General features: G+C 39.2%; 1 protein-coding gene across 1 annotated transcript in view; it reads left to right on the top strand.

Annotated features, from left to right (window-relative positions):
• The window catches only part of LOC113949113 (zonadhesin-like), a 44,092-nt gene extending 23,529 nt beyond the window's left edge, over positions 1 to 20,563 (top strand). The window contains exons 5-28 of the mRNA XM_027647311.1: positions 128 to 220; positions 1,636 to 1,883; positions 2,165 to 2,342; positions 3,383 to 3,491; positions 3,934 to 4,028; positions 4,653 to 4,829; positions 5,600 to 5,802; positions 6,110 to 6,254; positions 6,998 to 7,242; positions 7,899 to 8,063; positions 8,498 to 8,622; positions 9,306 to 9,574; positions 10,780 to 10,988; positions 11,479 to 11,620; positions 12,785 to 13,035; positions 13,656 to 13,785; positions 14,376 to 14,541; positions 15,264 to 15,440; positions 16,947 to 17,077; positions 17,987 to 18,186; positions 19,141 to 19,279; positions 19,584 to 19,715; positions 20,075 to 20,189; positions 20,410 to 20,563. Of these exons, the coding sequence (XP_027503112.1) occupies positions 128 to 220; positions 1,636 to 1,883; positions 2,165 to 2,342; positions 3,383 to 3,491; positions 3,934 to 4,028; positions 4,653 to 4,829; positions 5,600 to 5,802; positions 6,110 to 6,254; positions 6,998 to 7,242; positions 7,899 to 8,063; positions 8,498 to 8,622; positions 9,306 to 9,574; positions 10,780 to 10,988; positions 11,479 to 11,620; positions 12,785 to 13,035; positions 13,656 to 13,785; positions 14,376 to 14,541; positions 15,264 to 15,440; positions 16,947 to 17,077; positions 17,987 to 18,186; positions 19,141 to 19,279; positions 19,584 to 19,715; positions 20,075 to 20,189; positions 20,410 to 20,563 (3,998 nt within the window). The remainder of the gene's footprint in view (positions 1 to 127; positions 221 to 1,635; positions 1,884 to 2,164; positions 2,343 to 3,382; positions 3,492 to 3,933; positions 4,029 to 4,652; positions 4,830 to 5,599; positions 5,803 to 6,109; positions 6,255 to 6,997; positions 7,243 to 7,898; positions 8,064 to 8,497; positions 8,623 to 9,305; positions 9,575 to 10,779; positions 10,989 to 11,478; positions 11,621 to 12,784; positions 13,036 to 13,655; positions 13,786 to 14,375; positions 14,542 to 15,263; positions 15,441 to 16,946; positions 17,078 to 17,986; positions 18,187 to 19,140; positions 19,280 to 19,583; positions 19,716 to 20,074; positions 20,190 to 20,409) is intronic.
• The last annotated feature ends 522 nt before the right edge of the window (positions 20,564 to 21,085 follow it).

Below are 21,085 nucleotides of genomic sequence, written 5' to 3'. Positions count from 1 at the left end.
GTGAGCACTGTGTGACAGTGGGAAAAGGTGGCCCCACCTTCACCCTAACACTCTAACACTCATGTTTTACTTAACTGGTCTGGTACTTGGCTTGCTGCACATCTCCTCTAACTGTCTATTGCCCTAGGTCCATCAACACCAACACCCACGATTCCCTTGCCAGGCACTACAACGCAGCCTGCCCACACAACATCACCAACAACACCAATACCCAGCTCAGGTACTGTTGTTTCCCATCTTGTTCTCTTACTGGCTCTCAGAACTTTCCTATTTTCTGAATTGAAGTGTCAGAGCTAAGTGACAGAGTTTTTATACTGGAGGGTCAGAGTTTTCCTTGCTCCCCCAGTTACAGTTGCATAATATTTCTTTATGTCTGGGACTCCTTCTGAGTTCTGACTATGTACACTCTCCTCTAGGCCTCTTTTGCCACAATACCAGGCTTTTCGGTAAGAGTAGACCAGCCATCTAATAGTTATCTCACATACTCTTTATTTCCATGTCCATAAATATTTAAATTACTCTTTTCTATGGCAAGTTTTCACCTATTATACAGATGTTATTTTTTGTATATTTTGAAATTTAATTTAGTTTCCAAATTTTATTTTTGGGGGGTGATATAAGCCAATTGTATTTTCCTGTCAAAGTCTGATTCAGTGCAATTAGTGTTAGTTTAATATTTAAGATAAATACTAAAATACCCTTTCATAAATTTTAATTGTTTCTTTCCTCCAATTTAAGCACTAATATCTGCATATGTCAGCTTGTTAAATACAAGAGAGTCCTAGCTCACCTAATCAGCTTAGATTTCTTCTGCTTTTTTTTGGTAACTGTTAACTATGTCATTCTGGGAGCATTAATACTTTTTGTGTAAGGAGTTAAGCTTCACATGTAGACAACAACTGTAAGTGTAGCTACATTTTAACATGCCATTGAAAAACAAAGAGGAAAGGATCTCAAATTTCTTTATCTTTTTTTATTATTGGGAAGCACCATGAAGAACCTTCAATCTCAACTCTGTTAAGAGTTGATGGGAATTTTTTTTTCTTCAAAACGGGAATTTCTTATTAACATTCAAAATCTTCTCCACATTACACACTTCAGTGAACGCACAGTGTACTTCCATTTGTACATATTATCACTGGCTAGTTAACTTCGATAATTTTTAAAAATGTGTAAAGGATATCTTGTGTATGCAATGTTCAATATAAGTTCCATAAATGATGTGAGTACAGAAACTCAGACAGCTGGTAGTGCAGCTATTCTGGCTAACCAACACTGTAAAGATCTTATGGAAATTCTTCCTATTTAGTCAGAAATAGCCTTTCAGATATCGACACTAAAAACTCACTGCTACAGTTTGTATAATGATGTCTTAACAGCAGTGCCTTTTTTTTTTTCATATCAAAGCCTTTTGCTCACATTTGTTCCTCAACCTCTAGCATAGATTTCTGATACACGAGAGTACAGTTTTTTTTATGGGTCCAAAGATAGAAGACTGGGTTGGCCTTTGGAGTGCTGTTGCTGTCAATATTATATCAGAGCAGCAAATACAAAGTAAAACAAAGTGGAAACCAAGCAACTGCAAAAATCTGATGAAGATTCAGAGGGAATTAGTCTGTCTTTTTGTCTTCACAGACCGTGCTTCCTGCAGTGCCTCTGGAGATCCACATTATAACACTTTTGACCACAGAGTCCATAATTTCATGGGAAATTGCACTTACACCCTCTCCAAAGTGTGCAATGTCTCTGAGAATCTTCCATACTTTGATGTGTCCACAACAAATGAGCACAGAGGAGCCAACACCAAAGTCTCTTATGTGAAGTCAGTGCAAGTGGAAGTCTATGACAACCAGATTTCTCTACTGAAAAACAAGAAAGTGAATGTAAGAAAAGACTTGATTAAAAGAGATATATAACATATTTGGAACTGACATACAAATAATAAAATATTTCCTCTGTAGAGTTTATAAGAGACTTTCTCTTTTTATTAATGACATGTACCTCTTTTAATGAGATCTCCAACAAACTTGCTCAGATTAAATGTTCTTTAATTATTTCCAGTTCCTTTGTGCACAAGATCATATCTTTCAGTAATCTGTACAAGCTGCTGGTAGTTGTAGGAGTCCCAACAGTCATGCACTAACTTTTACAATTTGCTGTACAGGTGAATGGTCGCAGAATGAACCTGCCTGTATTTATTGAGAAGAAAATCAGTATTCAAAGCAGTGGTGGATATGTTCTCTTGGAAACTGACTTTGGACTGTGGGTGAGATATGATGGAAACCACTATGCAGAAGTCTCCGTGCCCTCTAATTACAGTCATCTGCTCTGTGGCCTCTGTGGTAAGTTGTAGACTTAGTCATTTTTTAGTGAGTTGTGGAGGCCAGTGATTACTTCAGCTTTTTTTTTTAGGGTGTCCTACTTATTCTACACAAAACTGGTCCCTGTCAAATGGACTAGAATTTACAGCACTGAAAAAAACTTGCTAGACTTTTTCAGTTTCTAAGAAGAACTTTAAAATTTCCTGGTAACATGCTATCCATTTGGAATGTTGTGAGGTATAATTAAAAATAACATTTTTAGCCAAATAAAAAAGCTGCCTTAAGTTCTACAGTTTAAAATAAAGGAGAGTCATTTTTTTCATGGAGCTATTAAAGAATTCTACAAATACATTTTTATGTTATTTACATTCTGATGTATTTGTTTTTTGTTCGGTGTGGAAATGATATACCATTTAATTCTGTGAATTATAAAAACCTGAGGCTGTTTTCACAGCAGAGAGAAATCTTTAATAGTTTACTGTCACCATCCTCAAGTTTTCCTGCTTCTCTTTTTCTGTGCTCTTAGAAGGCATTTATACAACCTGAATGATCATGTTTAAACAATCAAGAGAATGAGAAAAGAAGAAAAAGAAGAAACATTAGACTACTACGTTCCTGATTATTCTTTGGTTTGGATCATCTAGAACTTCCTAGTTCTATTATCTCTCCATGGGTTTTTCATGCTTTCAATGCAGGAAATCTACCTAAGAATATAGTGGTGCAAATAGCACTGTGTAATTTTTAGTCCAACATTCTACACGTAGGAAACAAGAAAATGAGTTGGGATTTTTTTTTTTAAGCTAAGAAGTTCTTTCTTGGATGCAATGTAATCTGGTTACACAGGAGCTTGCAGACTTCCTGCTTCAAGTCCACAAGTGTCTGAACAGTAGCTCAGTCAAAGCCTAAAACACAATTCTGCTCTTCTTATTTTGCCCAGTACACATTGTTGTTGCAGATATACTCTCCCTATAATATTTTACTTTATTTTACAGCCTAAAACCTAGTATTGTTCTACAGGTTTGAACTTCATGTTTTCCATAAATCTCCTTTTACGTTCACAGGTAATTATAATGGTGATCCAAATGATGACAATATAAAACCCAATGGTGATACTGCCAGTAGTTCCACTGATCTTGGAGAAAGCTGGCTTGTGCCTGAGAATAACACCATGTATGTATAATAATTTAATCACATGGCATTTGTTAACCAAACTCTTTAAAATCAAATAGCCATCCACTTGCTTGCTGGTTTTATCATCCAGAGAATGATAAGATGTCCTTTAAGTCTTGTTTTCCAAAGCAGGAACTGTCTGTTGAGTGTGAGGGAGGATGGGACTTCAGTCCAGTTCCCTAATTGGAAACCATAACTGTTTGGATTCCATAACTGGTTTTTTTTCAGCTAAGAATAAGCCTTTGAATAGCCCAGAAGGGATAAAAAAAATGAGCCCGTTCAGTGAGAGGGCTGACATCAGCTTTTCAAAGAAGCTGGATAAAGTCTTGTGACTGACATAAAGTACACTGTGTTGTGCAGGGTTGTCACGTGTCAATCTTCCACTGAAAATCTTATAGTAAATGATGAGAAACACACATTTGATTCTGCTTGCTTTCCCCAGATGCTCCAGTGGTGGGACAGAAGAACAGTGTGATCCTGTGTTGGAGAGTGAAGTAAAGAAGAACACAGCATGTGGCATGATCACAGACCCAACAGGTAATATGCTGGTAGTTTTCTGTGAGCCATATGATGGAACATGTTACAGCTTGTCCTGTCCCTTCTTTATAGTCTGTTTTCCTGAGCTCACACTGGAAGCATATAAAACCTCCAGTGTAAATGGCCAATGTAAAACTCATAGGTGCTCAGTCAGGATATGTCATCTGTTCAGACAGTGCTCATGTGTCCATGAAGGTTATCTCAGGACATGTTCAGGGAGCTGCTCTTTTCTTTATAGTGACTTGCACTCTGCTTGCTAAAAGAGTAGTTCAGAGGGCACTGTCAGTGTATGTATTACAGATACTTTAACTAAAATTCTGTACATGTTCCTTGCATTGGACAGTCTCTGTAGTTGTCTAGAATTAGTGGTTTTCCTAGGCAGCAACACTTAGTTTATGTAAGCTATGTAGTATCAGTCTTGCAAAAAGAAGAAAACCTGATCCAGAGGGCTCACTCTGATTCTGCCTTGTGCATCCATTTCAAGTACTGGTTTAATTTACTAAACAAAGTTAGCCTGGAGCACTCACAATACATTTACTGTGACAGAAAATAGATGGTGGTTATGATCTTAGCATTCCAGTTGGTTTTTTCTATCCTTCTATATATCTTTTTTGATTTACACAGGAATCTTCAAGGACTGTCATACCAAAGTGCCTCCAGAGAATTTCTTTGAAAATTGTCTTTATGACATGTGTTTCACTGGTGGACAGGCAATATCTTTATGCTACGGACTACAGGCCTATGCTGAGTCATGTATCAATGCTGGCATATGCATAGAGTGGAGGAATGCTACTCTTTGCCGTGAGTGTTGTGATATAAACATCTATTCTGGATTTTAACTTCGTTGTCCTCTACCCTCTTCATGCACGTTATTTCATTTTATGTAATGTTCTGAGTACGGACAAGATAAAAGAGAATCATATGTAGTGATTTATCACAGAATCTAGCCAGAAACAATTTTTCTGTGTTTTTTTAGATGACAGAAACAGAGAAATGCTTCTAGGTTTCTGTAAATTGTAATGTTATCCCTGGGGACAATGCTTTGAGTGATAGAAACCCAATTCTACCATGAGCAGCAGGGGTGTGAAAATATAATATATTTTCCTCAAGTGTTCTCAGTGAAAGACAGAGTGTCATTTTTAGTTCTATTTTAAAATACATGGCAGATGTTCAAATAGTAACAACAGTAATGGGGACATATCAGCTGGTATGGGTAGAGATTTTTCTATTCCCTTTATGGAGTGACTTTCTGCCTTCAAACCAGCAGAAAAAGGTTTACTGAACCAAACACAATTGATCGTTGTATATGATGACATCAGACCTATCCTTGACACGGGCCTGCCTCACTTTGTTGTGAGGTGAAGTGCAAGGGTGGCCCACGTGTCTTGCCCACCTTTAACAAAAGCCACCCATCTCACATGGAAAGAGAGTCCTTTGTACGCAGCACTGTCCTGTGTCAGGCTTTCTAACAGCAATTTTGTGTATTTTCAGGAGCAAACAGTGAAAGCATCAGGAAAACTTTTGCCACAATTTTGCCCTTTAAAGTGATTTTATTTTTCCTCTTTATCTAGCAATGTCCTGTCCTGGAGGCAGCATCTACAAGAGCTGTGGTACTAGGTGTCCCTCTACCTGTTTGAACATCTCAGTAGCTGATTCCTGCAGTTCTTTACCAGTGGAAGGTTGCTTCTGTAAGGAAGGTTATGTTTTGAGTGGAGACAAATGTGTACCAGAAAGCAGCTGTGGTTGTGTTGATGAAAAGAACCAGTATCACCAGGCAAGTTACCTCAGGCATTCAAGTAAATAAATAAATAAAGTAAAAAAAGGCGGAGGGGGAGAATGTCATTCTTTATCACTGTGAGAGAAAAAGCATGTTAATAACACTACACAATTAATATTTACACCACTAACAATTTCAAAATAGAATTACTTTGCCAGTCTTCTTGATACATGAGCTGCGTGGCTACAATTGCCCAAATGATCACATATCATGCGCATTCAAATACTGATAATTTTATTTCCTTACAGTTTTACATTCTTATTTATCTTATAGTATATAATTCTACACACTTTTTTCCACTCAGCTGGATGAAAGCTGGTTCACCCATTATCCCTGCACTGAACGCTGCACCTGCAAGGCTAATAACACCATTGAATGCACATCCTGGGAGTGTGGAGTCCAAGAGGAATGCAGTATTCAGGATGGTGTGCTGGGCTGTCATTCCAATGGTAAGTCCTGCCTGAAAATCATTCCAATGTCAATTCTATAATTAGATCCTCTTCTCCTTCTAACTTCATTATAAATGTCTCTTCCCATGTGATAGTAAAGAAGTCCCAACTGACTGCTGCCATTGCTAAGAGTTGGAAATATGATGTTCTGTCTTGCAAGCACAAAGGCCCTTCCTTTGTAGTGAATATCAGCAAAAACTGATGATGCCCAAAAGTTTGCAAGGTCACTTGGGTTCTGTTTGTCCTGATAATGAAAATTCATGTCCCATATCACCAGTACTGCAAGCTATAAATTTGAGAATAATTGAGAATTGCATTTCTGTGGGTCTGGGTTATGATGAGTGCGCTATATATTGATATATACAGATGCAATTTTATTTACTTTTACACCCATATTTATACAGATAATTCTATATCTTTGCATAGATAATTAGAAAAGCTCTGTATTACTCTCAAATACCATAAATTGTAGCTGCAACAGCATATAGAAATATATACAAAAGTTCATTTGATGCCAGTTTGTCATTTTGTATGTAATTTGCAAATTAAATTTAGGAGGTGCTCTCTAGAAATTTCTTATTTTCAAATAAATGTCACTGGCATGAACCTGAGATGCCTCTGTGAAAGTTTGCTCAAATAATATTTATCAGGATTAGGTTGTTACACCTATGCAAACTCCTTTATCAGCTGACTCCATGACTAAGTCCAGTACAAAGTTCTTAGATAATTTTTTTCACATTCAGGTCAAGCAATATGTCAAGTGGTAGGAGATCCCCATTATTTCACTTTTGATGGAATGAAGTACACTTTCATGGGAACCTGCACCTACACTTTGGTTGAGGTTGTCAACACTGCCACCAATGTCATTCCTATAACCATACTGGGCAAGAATGAAGATAGAGGACTGAGAGGGGCCACATACCTGAAAGAAGTCTATATAGATGTGCATGATGTACGAATCACCCTTCAGAAAAACCAAGGAATCCTGGTAGGTGGTGGTGCTCTTTACTCTGGCAAGAAGTATCTTAAAATTAGCTCACTTACAGTAGCCGTAGGAAAAAGGATCTTCATGTTTCCTAAGGAATATGTACGCATATGCTTAATACTTGTGGGCACCTCCATTAAGTGGATATCACAAGCAGATATAATTTCTCAGTACTTCCCAAGGCTTCTGGTTTGGGCTTACTGTTTTATTGGTCATATCTTCAAGATGGAGCCCAGAGCCTCCAGATTGGAGAATTGTTGCTTGAATTAAAGTATGGGACTCCCCACTTCAACAGTTCTTGTCAAGCCAATCACCTATAGTGAGCTAACAAGAGCAGAGGAAAGGCAAGTCATATTGTATCAGTTTAGAATAATGGGGATCCATGGCAATCCTGGAGGCAGGGAGTCTACCCTAAGGGTAAGAGCTTGCTAACTACCAGTGGTCAGCTCCCTGTTAAAGGCACAGGATATGAGTCCTGCCCATCTCTCCTCAGCTAAAAGGCTTATTCCTGCAACCCATAGTTGGAATATGCAAGGGTGGAAGTGTAAACAGTTAAAACTGTCACAGAGAAATCTTCAGCACTGCTAGAACTATAGCCTGTGAGCAGAAAAGCTTTCACGGAACAATGTCCATACTGACAAAATGACATGTCTCTCCAGCTGAACAATGAGAGAGTCTACACTCCAGTGGAGAACCGACTGCAAGGTGTGTCCATTGGAAATGTTGGCAGATTTATAGTCGTGGAAACTGACTTTGGTGTGATAGTAAAATACGACGGCAATCACCATCTGGAAATCACCCTCCCACAATCTTATTTCTCACAGGTAAGATTCAGTGTGCAAACATCTGGCTCTTCAAAACTACTGCTTTCTGCATTTACTTCTAATTCCTTTTATTCTTGCGTTTTGCTATTGCATCTTTCTTTGTAGTTGTATTGTAACACATGACAATTTTTTCCTTTCTATTTTTTCTCTTCACAACAATTTCCTTGTGTTCAGAGGGAGTAGTTAAAGAAAATTACCTGGCTAGCAGAATACATCTAACTTAGAGAAATAAATACCTTGAAGCCTTAGGGAATCACAGATTTACTGCAATATCTGTTTTGTTTCTCCATGGGTGCAGTCGGAATGTCTAAAATGTCTAGTAAAAGATTGGTGGTTGATTTGGTCACATTATTTCATAGGCAATGGATAAGAAGTTATTGGGGAAGTTGATGTGAACAGGTCATGCTTAGAATATGGTTCTTTTTTGTTTGCAGGTGCATGGCATGTGTGGTAATTTCAATGATAATCGTGAAGATGATCTGTCCTTGCCCAATGGAACAGTCGTCAGTGCCACACAGTTTGGAAATAGCTGGAAAGTGGAGATAGACAGTGATAAGGGGTAACTATTAATGTCTTTTCATACCTTCCAGAAAACAGTCAATTGTTTTCAGTTGTTTTGATTGTCTGCTACTTTATAACATGTAAGCAGTGTGTGTAAGACTTTTCTCTTCTTGAATTTGAAGCCCAAAAAAAGGCCATCCCCACAGAAAACTGCTGCACAGGCCAGAGGGAACCCACAGCCGTTCTATCAATCGACATACACACTTGGGGAATTAGTCTTTGGGGCACTCCACAGTGTGTGCACAGCCTCTATCTATTTTACACTTATAACACCCAGAGCCAGATGATGGTGCTGGGGAATGGTGAGGGCCAGCTGCTCCTTAGGGGGCAGGAAGTCATATTTGATAACACAGCTGAGAAAACAGTGGCCTCAGGCCTGCAGTGGAAGCTGGAGACAGCCTGGCTCAGTCCAGATCACCACACGAATTTGCAGTGATGAGACAGATCCAAGATCAAGCTGTGCATCAATCCTCTAGTCAGGGTCAAGTTTAGTGAGAGTAACAAGTGTCAGACACAGCATGGTGGTTGTCAGGCAGGTCTAATTCTGCTAGTCTTTCACTCAGGCAGAAGGAAGACTGCAGTCTCTAGCCTTTTCTGCCTCACAGTAGAAAAAACTTTTCAATTTTCATGTCTTCAGCATGCCTTTGGAACTTAGATGCCTGTGTCTGTGCCTTCTTGCAGTTGCTTACCAGACTTAAGAGAAGATGATAACCCCCCTTGCACTGCTGAGAATAAACAAGTCATTGAAAGCCAGTGTAATGTCCTAAAATCAGACAAATTCAAAGTATGCCATAATCTAGTCAACCCTGAAGACTTTGTAGAGATCTGCATCTATGACATGTGCCAGTATGATGGCATGAAGTCTGCTCTCTGCGACATAGTTCAAGCCTATGTGGAGACCTGCAAGAACCATGGAATCACCATTAAATGGAGGAATAACACATTCTGTCGTAAGTGCACAAGCAAGGGAAAAAACTGAAACTTGGATGACTGATAGTATGAAAACAAATAAGCAGAATTATGTGAACAAGTTATGTCAAAGTAAAATAAATCCAAATTCTCACAAAACACAATTCTACTACTATGATTGCATTGCTGTGCTGAATTGTGTTCAGGTTCATATAAACCCAGTGATAACTCAGGATTAGGCAAGCTATGGATACTAATGTGGAGTTAGAATGGTTTTAGTAGCCACATGAGTGCCATGAGATATTGCAGTGAGCCTAAAATGGAGAAATAATAGAACCAGAAGACTAAAAGAAAGTTGGATACTGTGATAGGGCACAGGACTCAATGACACTCACTGTGATTTGAATGAAAACTGTCAGTTTACCCAGTTGTTTATTACAGGCCATATTCTTGGATTAATTTCCAGGGTATGTGCCTCACTCCACCAATTCAACAAAGCTACAAACTAATTATGCAAAAATAAATAAAGATCAGGTAGTGGGGGGTTTATTTGTGGGGGATTTTTCACAATTTAGTATCATATTGTGGGATTATCACATAATGTTGTGGAGGACCAAACAATTAACTGGTTAAAAAACAAACCAGATGAATGTTGAATAGGTCTGTCAGAAATCCCTAGTTGCCTCTTTGCCACAAGTAGAGGAAAATACTGGACTAACAAACCTTTTGTCATGTTAGCCCATTTCTTGAACTGTCCCCTTATGTGTCTCTAGTCACTGGCAGAAATGTGGTATGGAGCTGGATGAATCTGCAGTCTGAAAGTGCAGTGCATATCTTGCATGTGTTTATGTCTGTGGTTAAGCTAAATTTACACCTGGTTTGCATCAATGGAGGGTGGAACATTCTAAGATATTTGCCCTTAAGATTTACATTTCCAGAAGTGCCCAAAGAGGCATTTGCAGCATAACTGGAACACTGAACCTGAATGATCTAGTGCCAGGTGCCACCAGTTCAGGCATACCTGCAATAAAACTGCATGAGCTGCTCCAGAAAGTGTTCTTTGCTTTGTTTCGTTTTGTTTGGGTTTTTTTAAGTAAAATACAAAAATAAAAATTGGTTGATCATCAAAAGCAGCTATTAAAAGGTAACTCCATACTATCATTTCATAGGCCAATGTGTAGCTTTCAGTGTTTGCAGTGCACTTTGTAAATATATTTAATAACGCTGCTCCTATTCTCCCACACAGCATTGCCCTGCCCATCCCGGAGCCATTACAAAGACTGTGTCTCCGCCTGCCCATCAACATGCAATGACATTTTTGCCTCTTCCCTTTGTGACAAGACAGAAGAGTGTACAGAGGGATGTGAGTGTGATGATAATTATGTGCTCAGTAATGGCAACTGTGTACCTCTGAGCAGTTGTGGCTGCAGGGATGATGACAACAATTACTACAGTGTAAGTAGTTTGTCTGTGGAGCAAATCTGTGGCTTCAAAATCTGTGGCTTTTCTGCAGAAAGTTTGTCTCCTGACGACCTTAATATGAGAGAGAGAGAAAGATCGAAGTCTTCAGGGTCTACCTCTTAAATACCTCTCATCTGATGAGTAAAAGTTTCAGGCTTGGGTATTAGGAGATGCAGAAGCTTGCTTTGTACTTTGCACCTGAGACCAAAACTCAGGCATATTTGAAAACAGTCAATTGATCAGAGATATGCAGGCAGTCTCTCCTATCCTTTGTTCAAATTCTCATGTCAAAGACAATAAGATAAATGGACTGAGATCCCCACTCCCACACTCTTGGTGAGACTACGCTTGGATTGAGCCTTTGTGGAATCACCAACTGGACAGGCTGCACCTAACCTGTCCCCACACCCTTAGGTATTGAACTCTTATTGCATTGCAAAGCTGAACACCTTGATAACATCTTATCACCATAACTTGTGTTTAGGCTGGGGAGACATGGATAACTCCACACTGCGCCAGAAGATGCCAGTGTCAGAAGAACGGTGTCATCAGTTGTAACAGCTATAGCTGTGATTCTAGAGAAACCTGTGTGATCCAAAATGGAAAACACAAGTGCCAGCCAACAGGTATGTCAAGCAAGTCTTCATTTGGTGTTTCATGAGGGTTGGAGAAGAAGGGAGAATGTGTGTGTCCATTCTTTCTTCCATGGCAACTCCAGACTTTCAAGGGGAAAGAAGGAAACTCTGACCGTGTTATGGACACATTATTGAATATAAAAAGCCTCAGTTCTCATAATAAAAGGTTCCAGCTGCATAGAGAGACTTGGTAGAGGGAAATGGATACTCGGGTATGAAAATTTACTTATATCTAGAAATCTAGTTCGATCTGACTAGTTTAAATAAATAAATAAATTTAAGAAAAAATTCACTGCATGTTGATTTGAGAACAGAAAAAAAAAATCAATAAACAAAATCCAAGACAGAGCAGATCTGAACAGATACATAATAGACCAGTCAGAGAACTTTCTACTTTTGTTCAATATTGCTTTGGCTAAGCAAAGTTAATCCCATATTCTCTAGGTAAGTTGAGTTGTATGGGAGACAGCTTATTGCCTAGTGCCTCTGCACTTCAGTTTTGAAGAATAGTATGTCATCAATCATAGTGTATTGAGTATCAGCACAAAAGCATAATGCAAATCCAGTGTTTCCCTGCTACATTTTGGCAAAATACCGGAGCAGAGGCACCCCAGCAGTCTTAAGGATGGCCTTGCTTGGTATAATGGTTTACTCTGCGCTCAGTGGTCAAGGAGAACACAGAGATGAGTCACTGCATCTGATTGTTTGGTCTGGTGAACCCAATCATCCATTTTAGTAACCTCAGAGGAAATCAGTGACAGCAGTGAGCAAGCCAAAGTTAGACATTGCTTTTCAATTTTGTAGCAATGCACGGCTGAGGTTTATGAAATCGACATCTCTGAGAGCCCACTGCAAGCTATGCTGTGTGGCAGCAGAGGGCCAATATGCACAACTTAGTCTCTATAATGTCTATAAACTCTAATGTTCTGCTTCAGTTCATCTGGCTCACAGTGGTTCTCAGCAGAGGAATGAGTTTCTCTGTCTATCTCTCTATTTCAGTGTTCATTCACTAGGGCGATGCCTGAGCACCCACCTTTACTTACAGACCTGCATGCTAGCAGCAATAATTTTTACCTAGCATTTTGAACCAATCTATGCATGGGATCTGACACACGCACATTTAAACTGGAGAGTAATGAAGCCCTTCCTTTTTAGGTTTTGGAAGATGCCAGATCCTGGGTGACCCACACTACACCACCTTCGACGGTCTGGTGCACCACTTCCAAGGGAAATACACATATATTTTGGCTCAGACCATCCCTGACCTACCTGATACTCTCACGCAGTTCAGCATTGAAGGCATTAACTCTCCTTTACTCCTATTTCGACACATTACCTACCTGAAAGAGATTCTCATCAATGTTTACAACCACACAGTGCGATTCAGGCAGAACAAGCAGGTTCTGGTAAGTTTCTCCCTGACAGCAGAGCATGGAGAAAGACTCTCCCTTGGAGTAAAACACCTCTGGGTAATAAATGTTTGTTTTGAAGAATTAAAGTACTAAAGTACTAAACTGTATTATTACAGCAGTGCTATGAGACAACCACAAATGAGATTTTCAGTTGTGTTGAGTCTTTTTTGCTCCATAGCTATGAAGGATATGATTCTACTTCAAACAAATAAATGTATAAATAGAGTTTGGGGAATAAAACACCAAATATCCCAAGGCTTAAAATAAAGCCACACAAATTTTTATCAGCGGTAGGGAAAAGTGTGAATTATGCTAGGATAATTTAATTTCCTTCCCTTTTATTGGTGTGTAAGAATATACATAGCCCCTATATTCGCTTTAGCTCAATAACAGAAATCTCTTATGATGATATGAAAGTACTATGTCCAGATCACTTTCCTCAATATATGATTTTGTTAACTTTAAAAAATTAAATACTGAGGTTTTTACTGGTTAAATTATTTGATACATTTATCATGAAAAGCAAGAAATGTTGATATGTAGCATTGACCTGTACTGAAGCCAGATTTTAATTTGGCCTACACATAATGAATTTTAATTTATTTCCCTGTTAGTTGGATGGTGTCCGTGTGAGACCCCCTCTTCGACCTCATGACGGTATTCATATATATCAGAGGATAACAAGAATTTACCTAGAGACAGATTTTGGCTTATATGTGAGCTTTGATGGCAATCAAAATGCAGGTAAGTGATACTAAAAAAAATGTGCTGAAATATTTATGCACCGTCTCAAAAAATGTTGTCATTCCGAAGTTAATCCTGATTTACAACAGCATATAGCTATTTTATTTCCAAGTGTATGGTGAAAGGGCCAGGCAATTTATTTACATGACCCTCATTCCCAACCCTAAAATTCCAATTGCAGAAAGAAACAGTCTGCTGTAGGAATTCTGTTTCTCAGTGGTCAAGTGGATTGTCAGTGAAGGGCAAAAAGTGGGTGATGCATTCAATTTGTTGCAAAGCAGTAAGCAACAGGCACTAAGAGCATTTGGGCAATGATGTTGTGTTATATAATAACATATTATAAGAAATTACTGCAAGAAATTCTTTTTTTCATGGTCCATGTTGAAGAGCACAGAAACAGTCCTGTGACTACATGTATGAACATGTATGTTCAGGGCTGTGCTCACATGCTACATGTGAAGCCCATGTCATGTTACGAACTTCAATCTGAGTCATAATGTGTGGCACTTGGCATTGTTTTCCACTTCTTCCTACACTCAGAGACAACGATTTCTGTGTAACAGCTTTTTTTTTCTTCTGACCTTCCCTAGATATAAAGCTGGCCAACACCTACGGAAGCAGAGTGGAAGGCTTGTGTGGTGACTTTGATGGGAGATATAGAAATGACTTCACAAATCCAGATGGTGTTTGGGTGAAGAACGTGAATGTATTTGGTGAAAGTTGGAAAGTTCCTTTAAAAAGAAGCTCTCGTTTCAGGTACTTGATTTTCTACTTAATATCCGTGGCAAGTACTGCCTCTAGAAGTGAGTGAATTAAGCCATAGCTAACCTCCAGGAATAATTACACTGTCTTATTTCTGGTTTTTCTTCTTCCCTTTGTTTGCATGTAGGGACTTTTCCTGCTCATCACTAAGGTTAGCTATCAGTGCCCTTCTATCTAGCCAAAAGAGGCCTGAATTACTGCATTACTGTGGTTCAGTATCCCTCTTTGGAGTCACAGCCATTACAACTGCTGGGGCAGAGGAATAAAAAACATCTTTGCCAAGCTCACGGTTGCTGGCAAAAATAAGTACATGCTATACCAGATGGGCCTGAGCAAGTGTAAATCCTGATTTAATGTCAGTCCTTCCCCTGGAACAGGGGTTTATTTCAGCAGTATCCTTCTGACTAACGTTCCAATTTTGTTGAATAGATTGGATGAAGGAGGCGTTCTGTGTCATGCAGAATTTCCAAAGAGAGAACTACAGGCATCCCTTTTAATGTAAATACCATAAATCTCTGAGATCGTAGGAAGTGTTCCAGCGTGTCTTTGATTTGCTACATCTATGTCCTTCCCATTCAGGATAAATCATGAGAGATAAATAAGCTTACATTTACACTATGAGGCAGAAGTATTCCTGCAGTGTTACTTAGAGACTAGTACCATGAATACTGGATGTACACAGAATACTGATGGTTTCATAATGACTTCACTTATAGACGAGATGTCAACTCAGGAAATGAGTCTGTGGAGGAGCCAGATCCAGGACTTTTCCAAGGTTGCAACGAAAATCAGCTGGAGCAGCAAAATGCAACTTCAAGATGCCAAATCCTGACTGACTTGAATGGTCCTTTTGCAAAGTGTCATTCTACAGTCCTACCGGATTTCTATTTCACGTAAGTGTTTACTGCAGACAGTTGTTCTCCCCATTTGCAAAATCATTTTGGCAATAGTTTCAGACAAGAACTTTGCATCTTCGGTCTCCAGGGCATTAATAGGAGCTGAGGATAATAAGTGTCTTTGGGCCCAGTGATTCCATTATTGATATATTTACATCCCCTTATTTATTTTTACATAAATGTGATGGCCTTTCTTTCATCTATTTTGAGTTTACTTCTCTCTTAGCTCTCTCTATATATAAAAATATATATATTTGCACACAGATAAAGCAGCAGTGTTAAGCATTATACCTGTAGCCCGAGATTTCCAGTGTGCATACAGTTCTTATCTACATTCAGTGAGAATTTAGCACCTAGGTCTATTGGCTTCCTTTAAGCAATTCTAGCTTCATAAAATCTATATCATGCTGTAGCCAAAAGCTGAAGCTGTCAGTGATGCTTCTTGAATTTTTCATGGAGAAGTACAAAAACCAGAGTAGTGAAGAGTAACTAACCCGGTATCTTTAAGAAAGTTCCCTCTGCTGTGTTTCAGGGTTGCTCTGCCTCCTACCTATACAATTCCTACATACTAAATTTTGAGCTGTATTCATCCCCACATTCATCATTCATCCGTCATTAGTCACAAATATGCCATGTAGCTGCCAGTTTTCTTTAGTTACATGCTTGTACCTAGTGTTTAAAGACAGACAATGCCCATCTCTTATCTGTGAGAAGAATATTACAGTATCTTAAGCCAAATAAAGTAGATCACTGTATATATGCTGATTCTTAACATAACTTTTCTCCTCACTCTAGAATTTGGTTGGGCAGCCGGTTCTAACTGCCTAGCGGTGCCCTGATCTTACTGAGGCACTGCATATTTTCAGATTCCATTCATCTTGGGTCTCAGTGCCTCTGAAAATCAGGCCACAGATATTCAAATGATGAGCAAAACTGAGAAAGTAGCACTGGCAAACAAACACTGGGTAAAACATCATTCTGTGCCAATATTCAAGGCACACGGACATGGGGAGGGTACCCATGTATTGAAAGAAGTGTGTAGGCCAGCTGTAAGACTTAGCAGTGCTAAAAAGTGCTCTACAAGCAAGATGTAGCTCATAACAGAAGCAGATAGCAAAGAATAATTGATTGTGTTAAGTCAGGTAACAGTTTATTGCTCATTCCAAGGGAGGTCTAGATTGCACATTAGGAAAATTTTTAATTTAGGGACATGGTTTAGTGGTGGACCTGGCAGTGTTAGGTTAAAGGTTGGACCTGATGATCTTAGAGGTCTTTTCTAGACTTAATGATCTATGATTCTATATGAACACCTCACAGATTAGCAGCAGCTGCACAACAAATGACCTAATCTTCCAATTATGTGTCTGGGGTGCTTTTTATTCCTCTGTTTCCTATCAGGCAGATACTGGAACACAGAACTAACTCAGAGTCAGGCAGAAAAGCAAATGAAAATAAGCAATAACAAAAGTACTGGAAATTAATGTTTTCTCATGTTGTACATAGGAGCTGCCTGTTTGATATGTGTGTGGAAGGAGATGAGGTCACTACCTTGTGTCGCAGTCTGGAGGAATATGTGCTGGCCTGTCAGCAGCAAGGAGTCAGTATGGATGGCTGGAGACAACAGACAGTTTGTGGTAAGCATGGGAAGAAATGGGAAGTATGGATTCTGCCTACAGGACTCTCAAAATATCAGGTTTAAGGCTTTTCCTAGACATACCATGTATCAAATCTTCTCAGGGAGTAAAAACATGTTGATTCTCACTTTGCTCAGCCTTCACAGTTTAACATGCACATTTGCCTTTCTGGCCTCTCTTCTGTGTCCTATGCTGACTTTCACATTTAGCCCCCAGCTTACAAAGACACTTTGGAAATCAGAGCTGTCAGCTCCCTGTCATCAGAAGTTCTGTGAGAGAAAAAATGTCCCCCGTCCCAATGGGAAAAAAAAAAAAAAAAATTTGGAGACCATCACAAGCTAGAAATCTGAAGGAAAAACAATTAATTTCAATCTCCTTTAAAATCTACAAAATATATCTTTTTTGCCTGAAATTTCAAGATTAAAAAAAAGATTCAACTGAAATCACTAAATTTTTCAGACTAAAAAATGCTGAAATAAAACTTATAATCATCTCAAACTTTTTTTTTTACTAAATTTTTTGGAGGTCGTGAGATTAATCAAACCATATTTTCCCTGTGTTTCCTATGACTCTGTATTTCCGGTGAAACACAGTTCCTAAAGTTGTGAAACAGGCCTGGCACTTGCAAGGATGGCTACCCTGAATGTGTGGGAAGCTGTTTTGAGATCACTGTATATCAGAAATGAGAGCACATTATACAAGTAGCTTAGGTGATGCATTTCCTGACTTTGGAGTGCTTTACTTACAACTTCAGCACTATCATATATGTATGCACATCTCTGTGTATGTATATTCATCATACATAATTATATGATCCTACAAAATTATGCCTTCTGGATCTGAAAGAGATTTCTATATTTAAGTAATGCACAGCATCCTGGTATAACCGGACTGTCCTTATTTTTATAGGTATATCATGTCCTGCCAACAGCAACTACAGCTCATGCACGTCTGCATGCCCAGCATCCTGCAACGACCTGACCAGCCCTTCTGAGTGTGAATCACCTTGTGTGGAAGGCTGTGAATGTCTCCCTGGCTATGTTCTTAGTGGTTTTGACTGTGTGCCTTACAAAGAGTGTGGCTGCACATACCTGAACAAATACTATGAGGTACATACAGTCTCTGTGGCTCAGACAGCTCCTGCAGCACTAAACAGTCTTTTCTTCCATTAGTTATTTTGACAATCTCCTCGTAATACTCAGCATGTAATTTTGCATTAGAAACAAAGAGCAATTGTTTAATAAAATTCTGGTTTCTGGAGAAAGGGAAGAGAGAGGAGATCCCTTGGTCTCCCTCTGAAACTCTGCCTGCCAGAATACTCAAGACAGGCACTTGGAGAAAGTATATGATTGCACTCTGACCTCCATGTTAATGCCTCAGCTTTATTAGGCTAAATAATAGCCTCATAGGCACTAAAGTTTACAACATACCAGTTACAGAGAAATTCTGTGGGTCACTGTGGTCCCAGTCATCTCAGTGAAGAGTGATATAGGCAGTGTTGAGAGACTGTAGAGCTGGGGAGGACATGAAGAGAGCCCTGAGCAAGGCTGGATTCTGAGGAGAATCCTTCATTGTCGCTGCAGGATAGAACAACTTCATTATCTCATATATTTCTGCATTAACACTGGTGATTTGGTACAGAAAAGGCCTAAGCCAGTAAACATTTTTTTATTGGAGGAGAGAGACACTATTAGCAGGAGACACTTTTAAATAATATGGTGGATAGCATTTCCACATTGCCTTGGAGGTATGATGTGATGCATGTGTCACCCTTATCTCCAGCAACAGCTAGACACTGTTGGTTGCATATGTACCCACCTGGGACTAGGATCTCATACCTCAAACTCTTCTTTTGCCTTCTTTCTTGGGCCATCCTCTAGTTTCAAAGAGCTGGATTAGTAAGCTGCTTGTTTTATTTGTACAAACTAATTAAAAAAAAATCTGCCCTGTTGCTATTCATCAGGAAAGCGTTGAAGAGACTATAATGGGGTTCCGTGCTCTATTCATGCTTTTTTCTGTCTGATTTTATTTGATATTCTTAACTTCTCACTGCTGTCTTCCAGATTGGAGAAATATTCACCACTGATGACTGCTCTCAGACATGCCAGTGCACAGAAAGCTCCACTGTTTTCTGCTCTGACAAAGCATGTGGGTCTGATGAAATCTGTGGCATCTCCAACTACACTCGTGGATGCTACAGGAGTGAGTCAACCACTATCATATTTTCTTTGATGCTATGAAGTCTTGACTTATCTTATAAGACATCACTGGGTTGGGGATAGTTTCAAGGGAGTGTGTACAGAAGAAAAGCATGAAGGTGATCTCGCTCTGATGTTTCATTGCAGAAACAGAGTTTCCATCCATTATTCCTGTTGTCAGATACAAGTAACTGCCTTAGAAAATACAGGGGATGTGCAGCATTAGGAGTCAGTGTAATCTAAGCAAGAACAGCTCTCTCAGTGTTGAATTATCTGAGAATCAAGTATTTCTCCTTCCTTTTCACTAGGTGGACCATGTATGCCAAACCCTTGTCAGAATGATGGTGTTTGCTCTGAAACTACCAATGGCACCTCTCTCCTCTTCTACTGTGAATGTTCAGAGCTGTACACAGGAGCAACGTGTGAGGCTGAAAATATAGGTAATAAAACTATTTTGGATTTCCCTGTCTGCGTTACTCACACCACTTTCAAAAATGGATGTTATTATGTAGAAAACTGAGCTTGGTCTTCATTTTCATTATGTAAATTAGTAAGCCAGTGGGTGATAGCCTGTGGTCATCCAAGCAGAAAGAATTGTCAGATGCCCAGTGGAGAGGTGCCAGAAATCATGACAGCATGGCTCTGTAGAGCATACAGGATCGGGGTCTGACATCACTCCAGAAAGCCACATTCATCAGAGAACACAGTGTAAACCAAACACATAGGCAAGGATTGAGAAAAAAAATTCTGTTCATAGTATGGTCAGCTTTCAGTGACAGGGCTCTTATTTCTTCTTCAGCTGAAGACCCTGACACAGAGGATCCCAAGGACTATACATATGCCATCGTCATTGGAGTCGTGGCAGGTGTAATTGTTATTGTCATTCTCATCTCATCTACAGTGTACCTGTACAGGTAAGGCTTTTTCTCAGCTTTGCTACCTTCAAAAGATTCAAAACATATACACCCCTTTTAGCACCTGTAAACCTCAAAACTCCCATCAGTGAAATACCTGCAAGGACCAGAAAGGAACCACAGCACTTGAGATCTCTTTTGACCATTGTTTGACTTCTCACTATAGATAAGAAGAGAAATTAAAATTGGTTGTTCTTTTTTTTTTTTTCTCATTGTATAGGAGAAAGAGAAATGTGGATACACGTACAATAACAAGGGATTCTTCTTTGAAGTGGTCCAGGGATGAACTGGATGCCAGAGCACACGAGCAAGATTATGGCTGCATCGTGAACAGTGCATTTGATCAAAATGAATCCCAAAATACACAGCTATAGTTAACAATATTTTTCCAATTCATTTATCATACTTTCTGCTCTTGTATTTTAATTATATTTCTACTACTTTGAGAAGAAATAATAATAAATTTATCATTGCGTTTGTTGAAAACCTTTGAAGTTGTGAATTTAAAATATCTCTCGGATCTCATGTTGTAGACCCAAACTGGAATATGCTCTAACTGACATGAAAGACTCTGTTGTCTTCAAAGGCTGTTTGAAAAACACAAAGTCCAGACAGAATTTGACAACCCAAGTGTGCTGCACACCATCACCCACTCACCTCTGAGAGATGTACAAAACTGATGTGGTAGACTGTGGTAGATGTGTAGACTGATGTGCTCAGAATTCAAACTGAAAGAGAACATGTTTATATTAGATATTAGGAAGTAGGTTTAGATTATATTTAAGAAAGAGATTCTTTACTGTGAGGGTGATAAGGCACTGGAAGAGGTTGCCCAGAGAAGCTGTGGCTGCCTCATCCCTGGAAGTGTTTAAGGCCAGGCTGGATGGAGCTCTGAG

Source organism: Corapipo altera, unplaced genomic scaffold (assembly GCF_003945725.1).
Source record: "Corapipo altera isolate COAL_440 unplaced genomic scaffold, ASM394572v1 113, whole genome shotgun sequence".
Taxonomy (NCBI): domain Eukaryota; kingdom Metazoa; phylum Chordata; class Aves; order Passeriformes; family Pipridae; genus Corapipo; species Corapipo altera.
The sequence above is the reverse complement of the archived record's forward strand: the minus strand, read 5'-3'. Positions and strand labels throughout refer to the sequence as shown.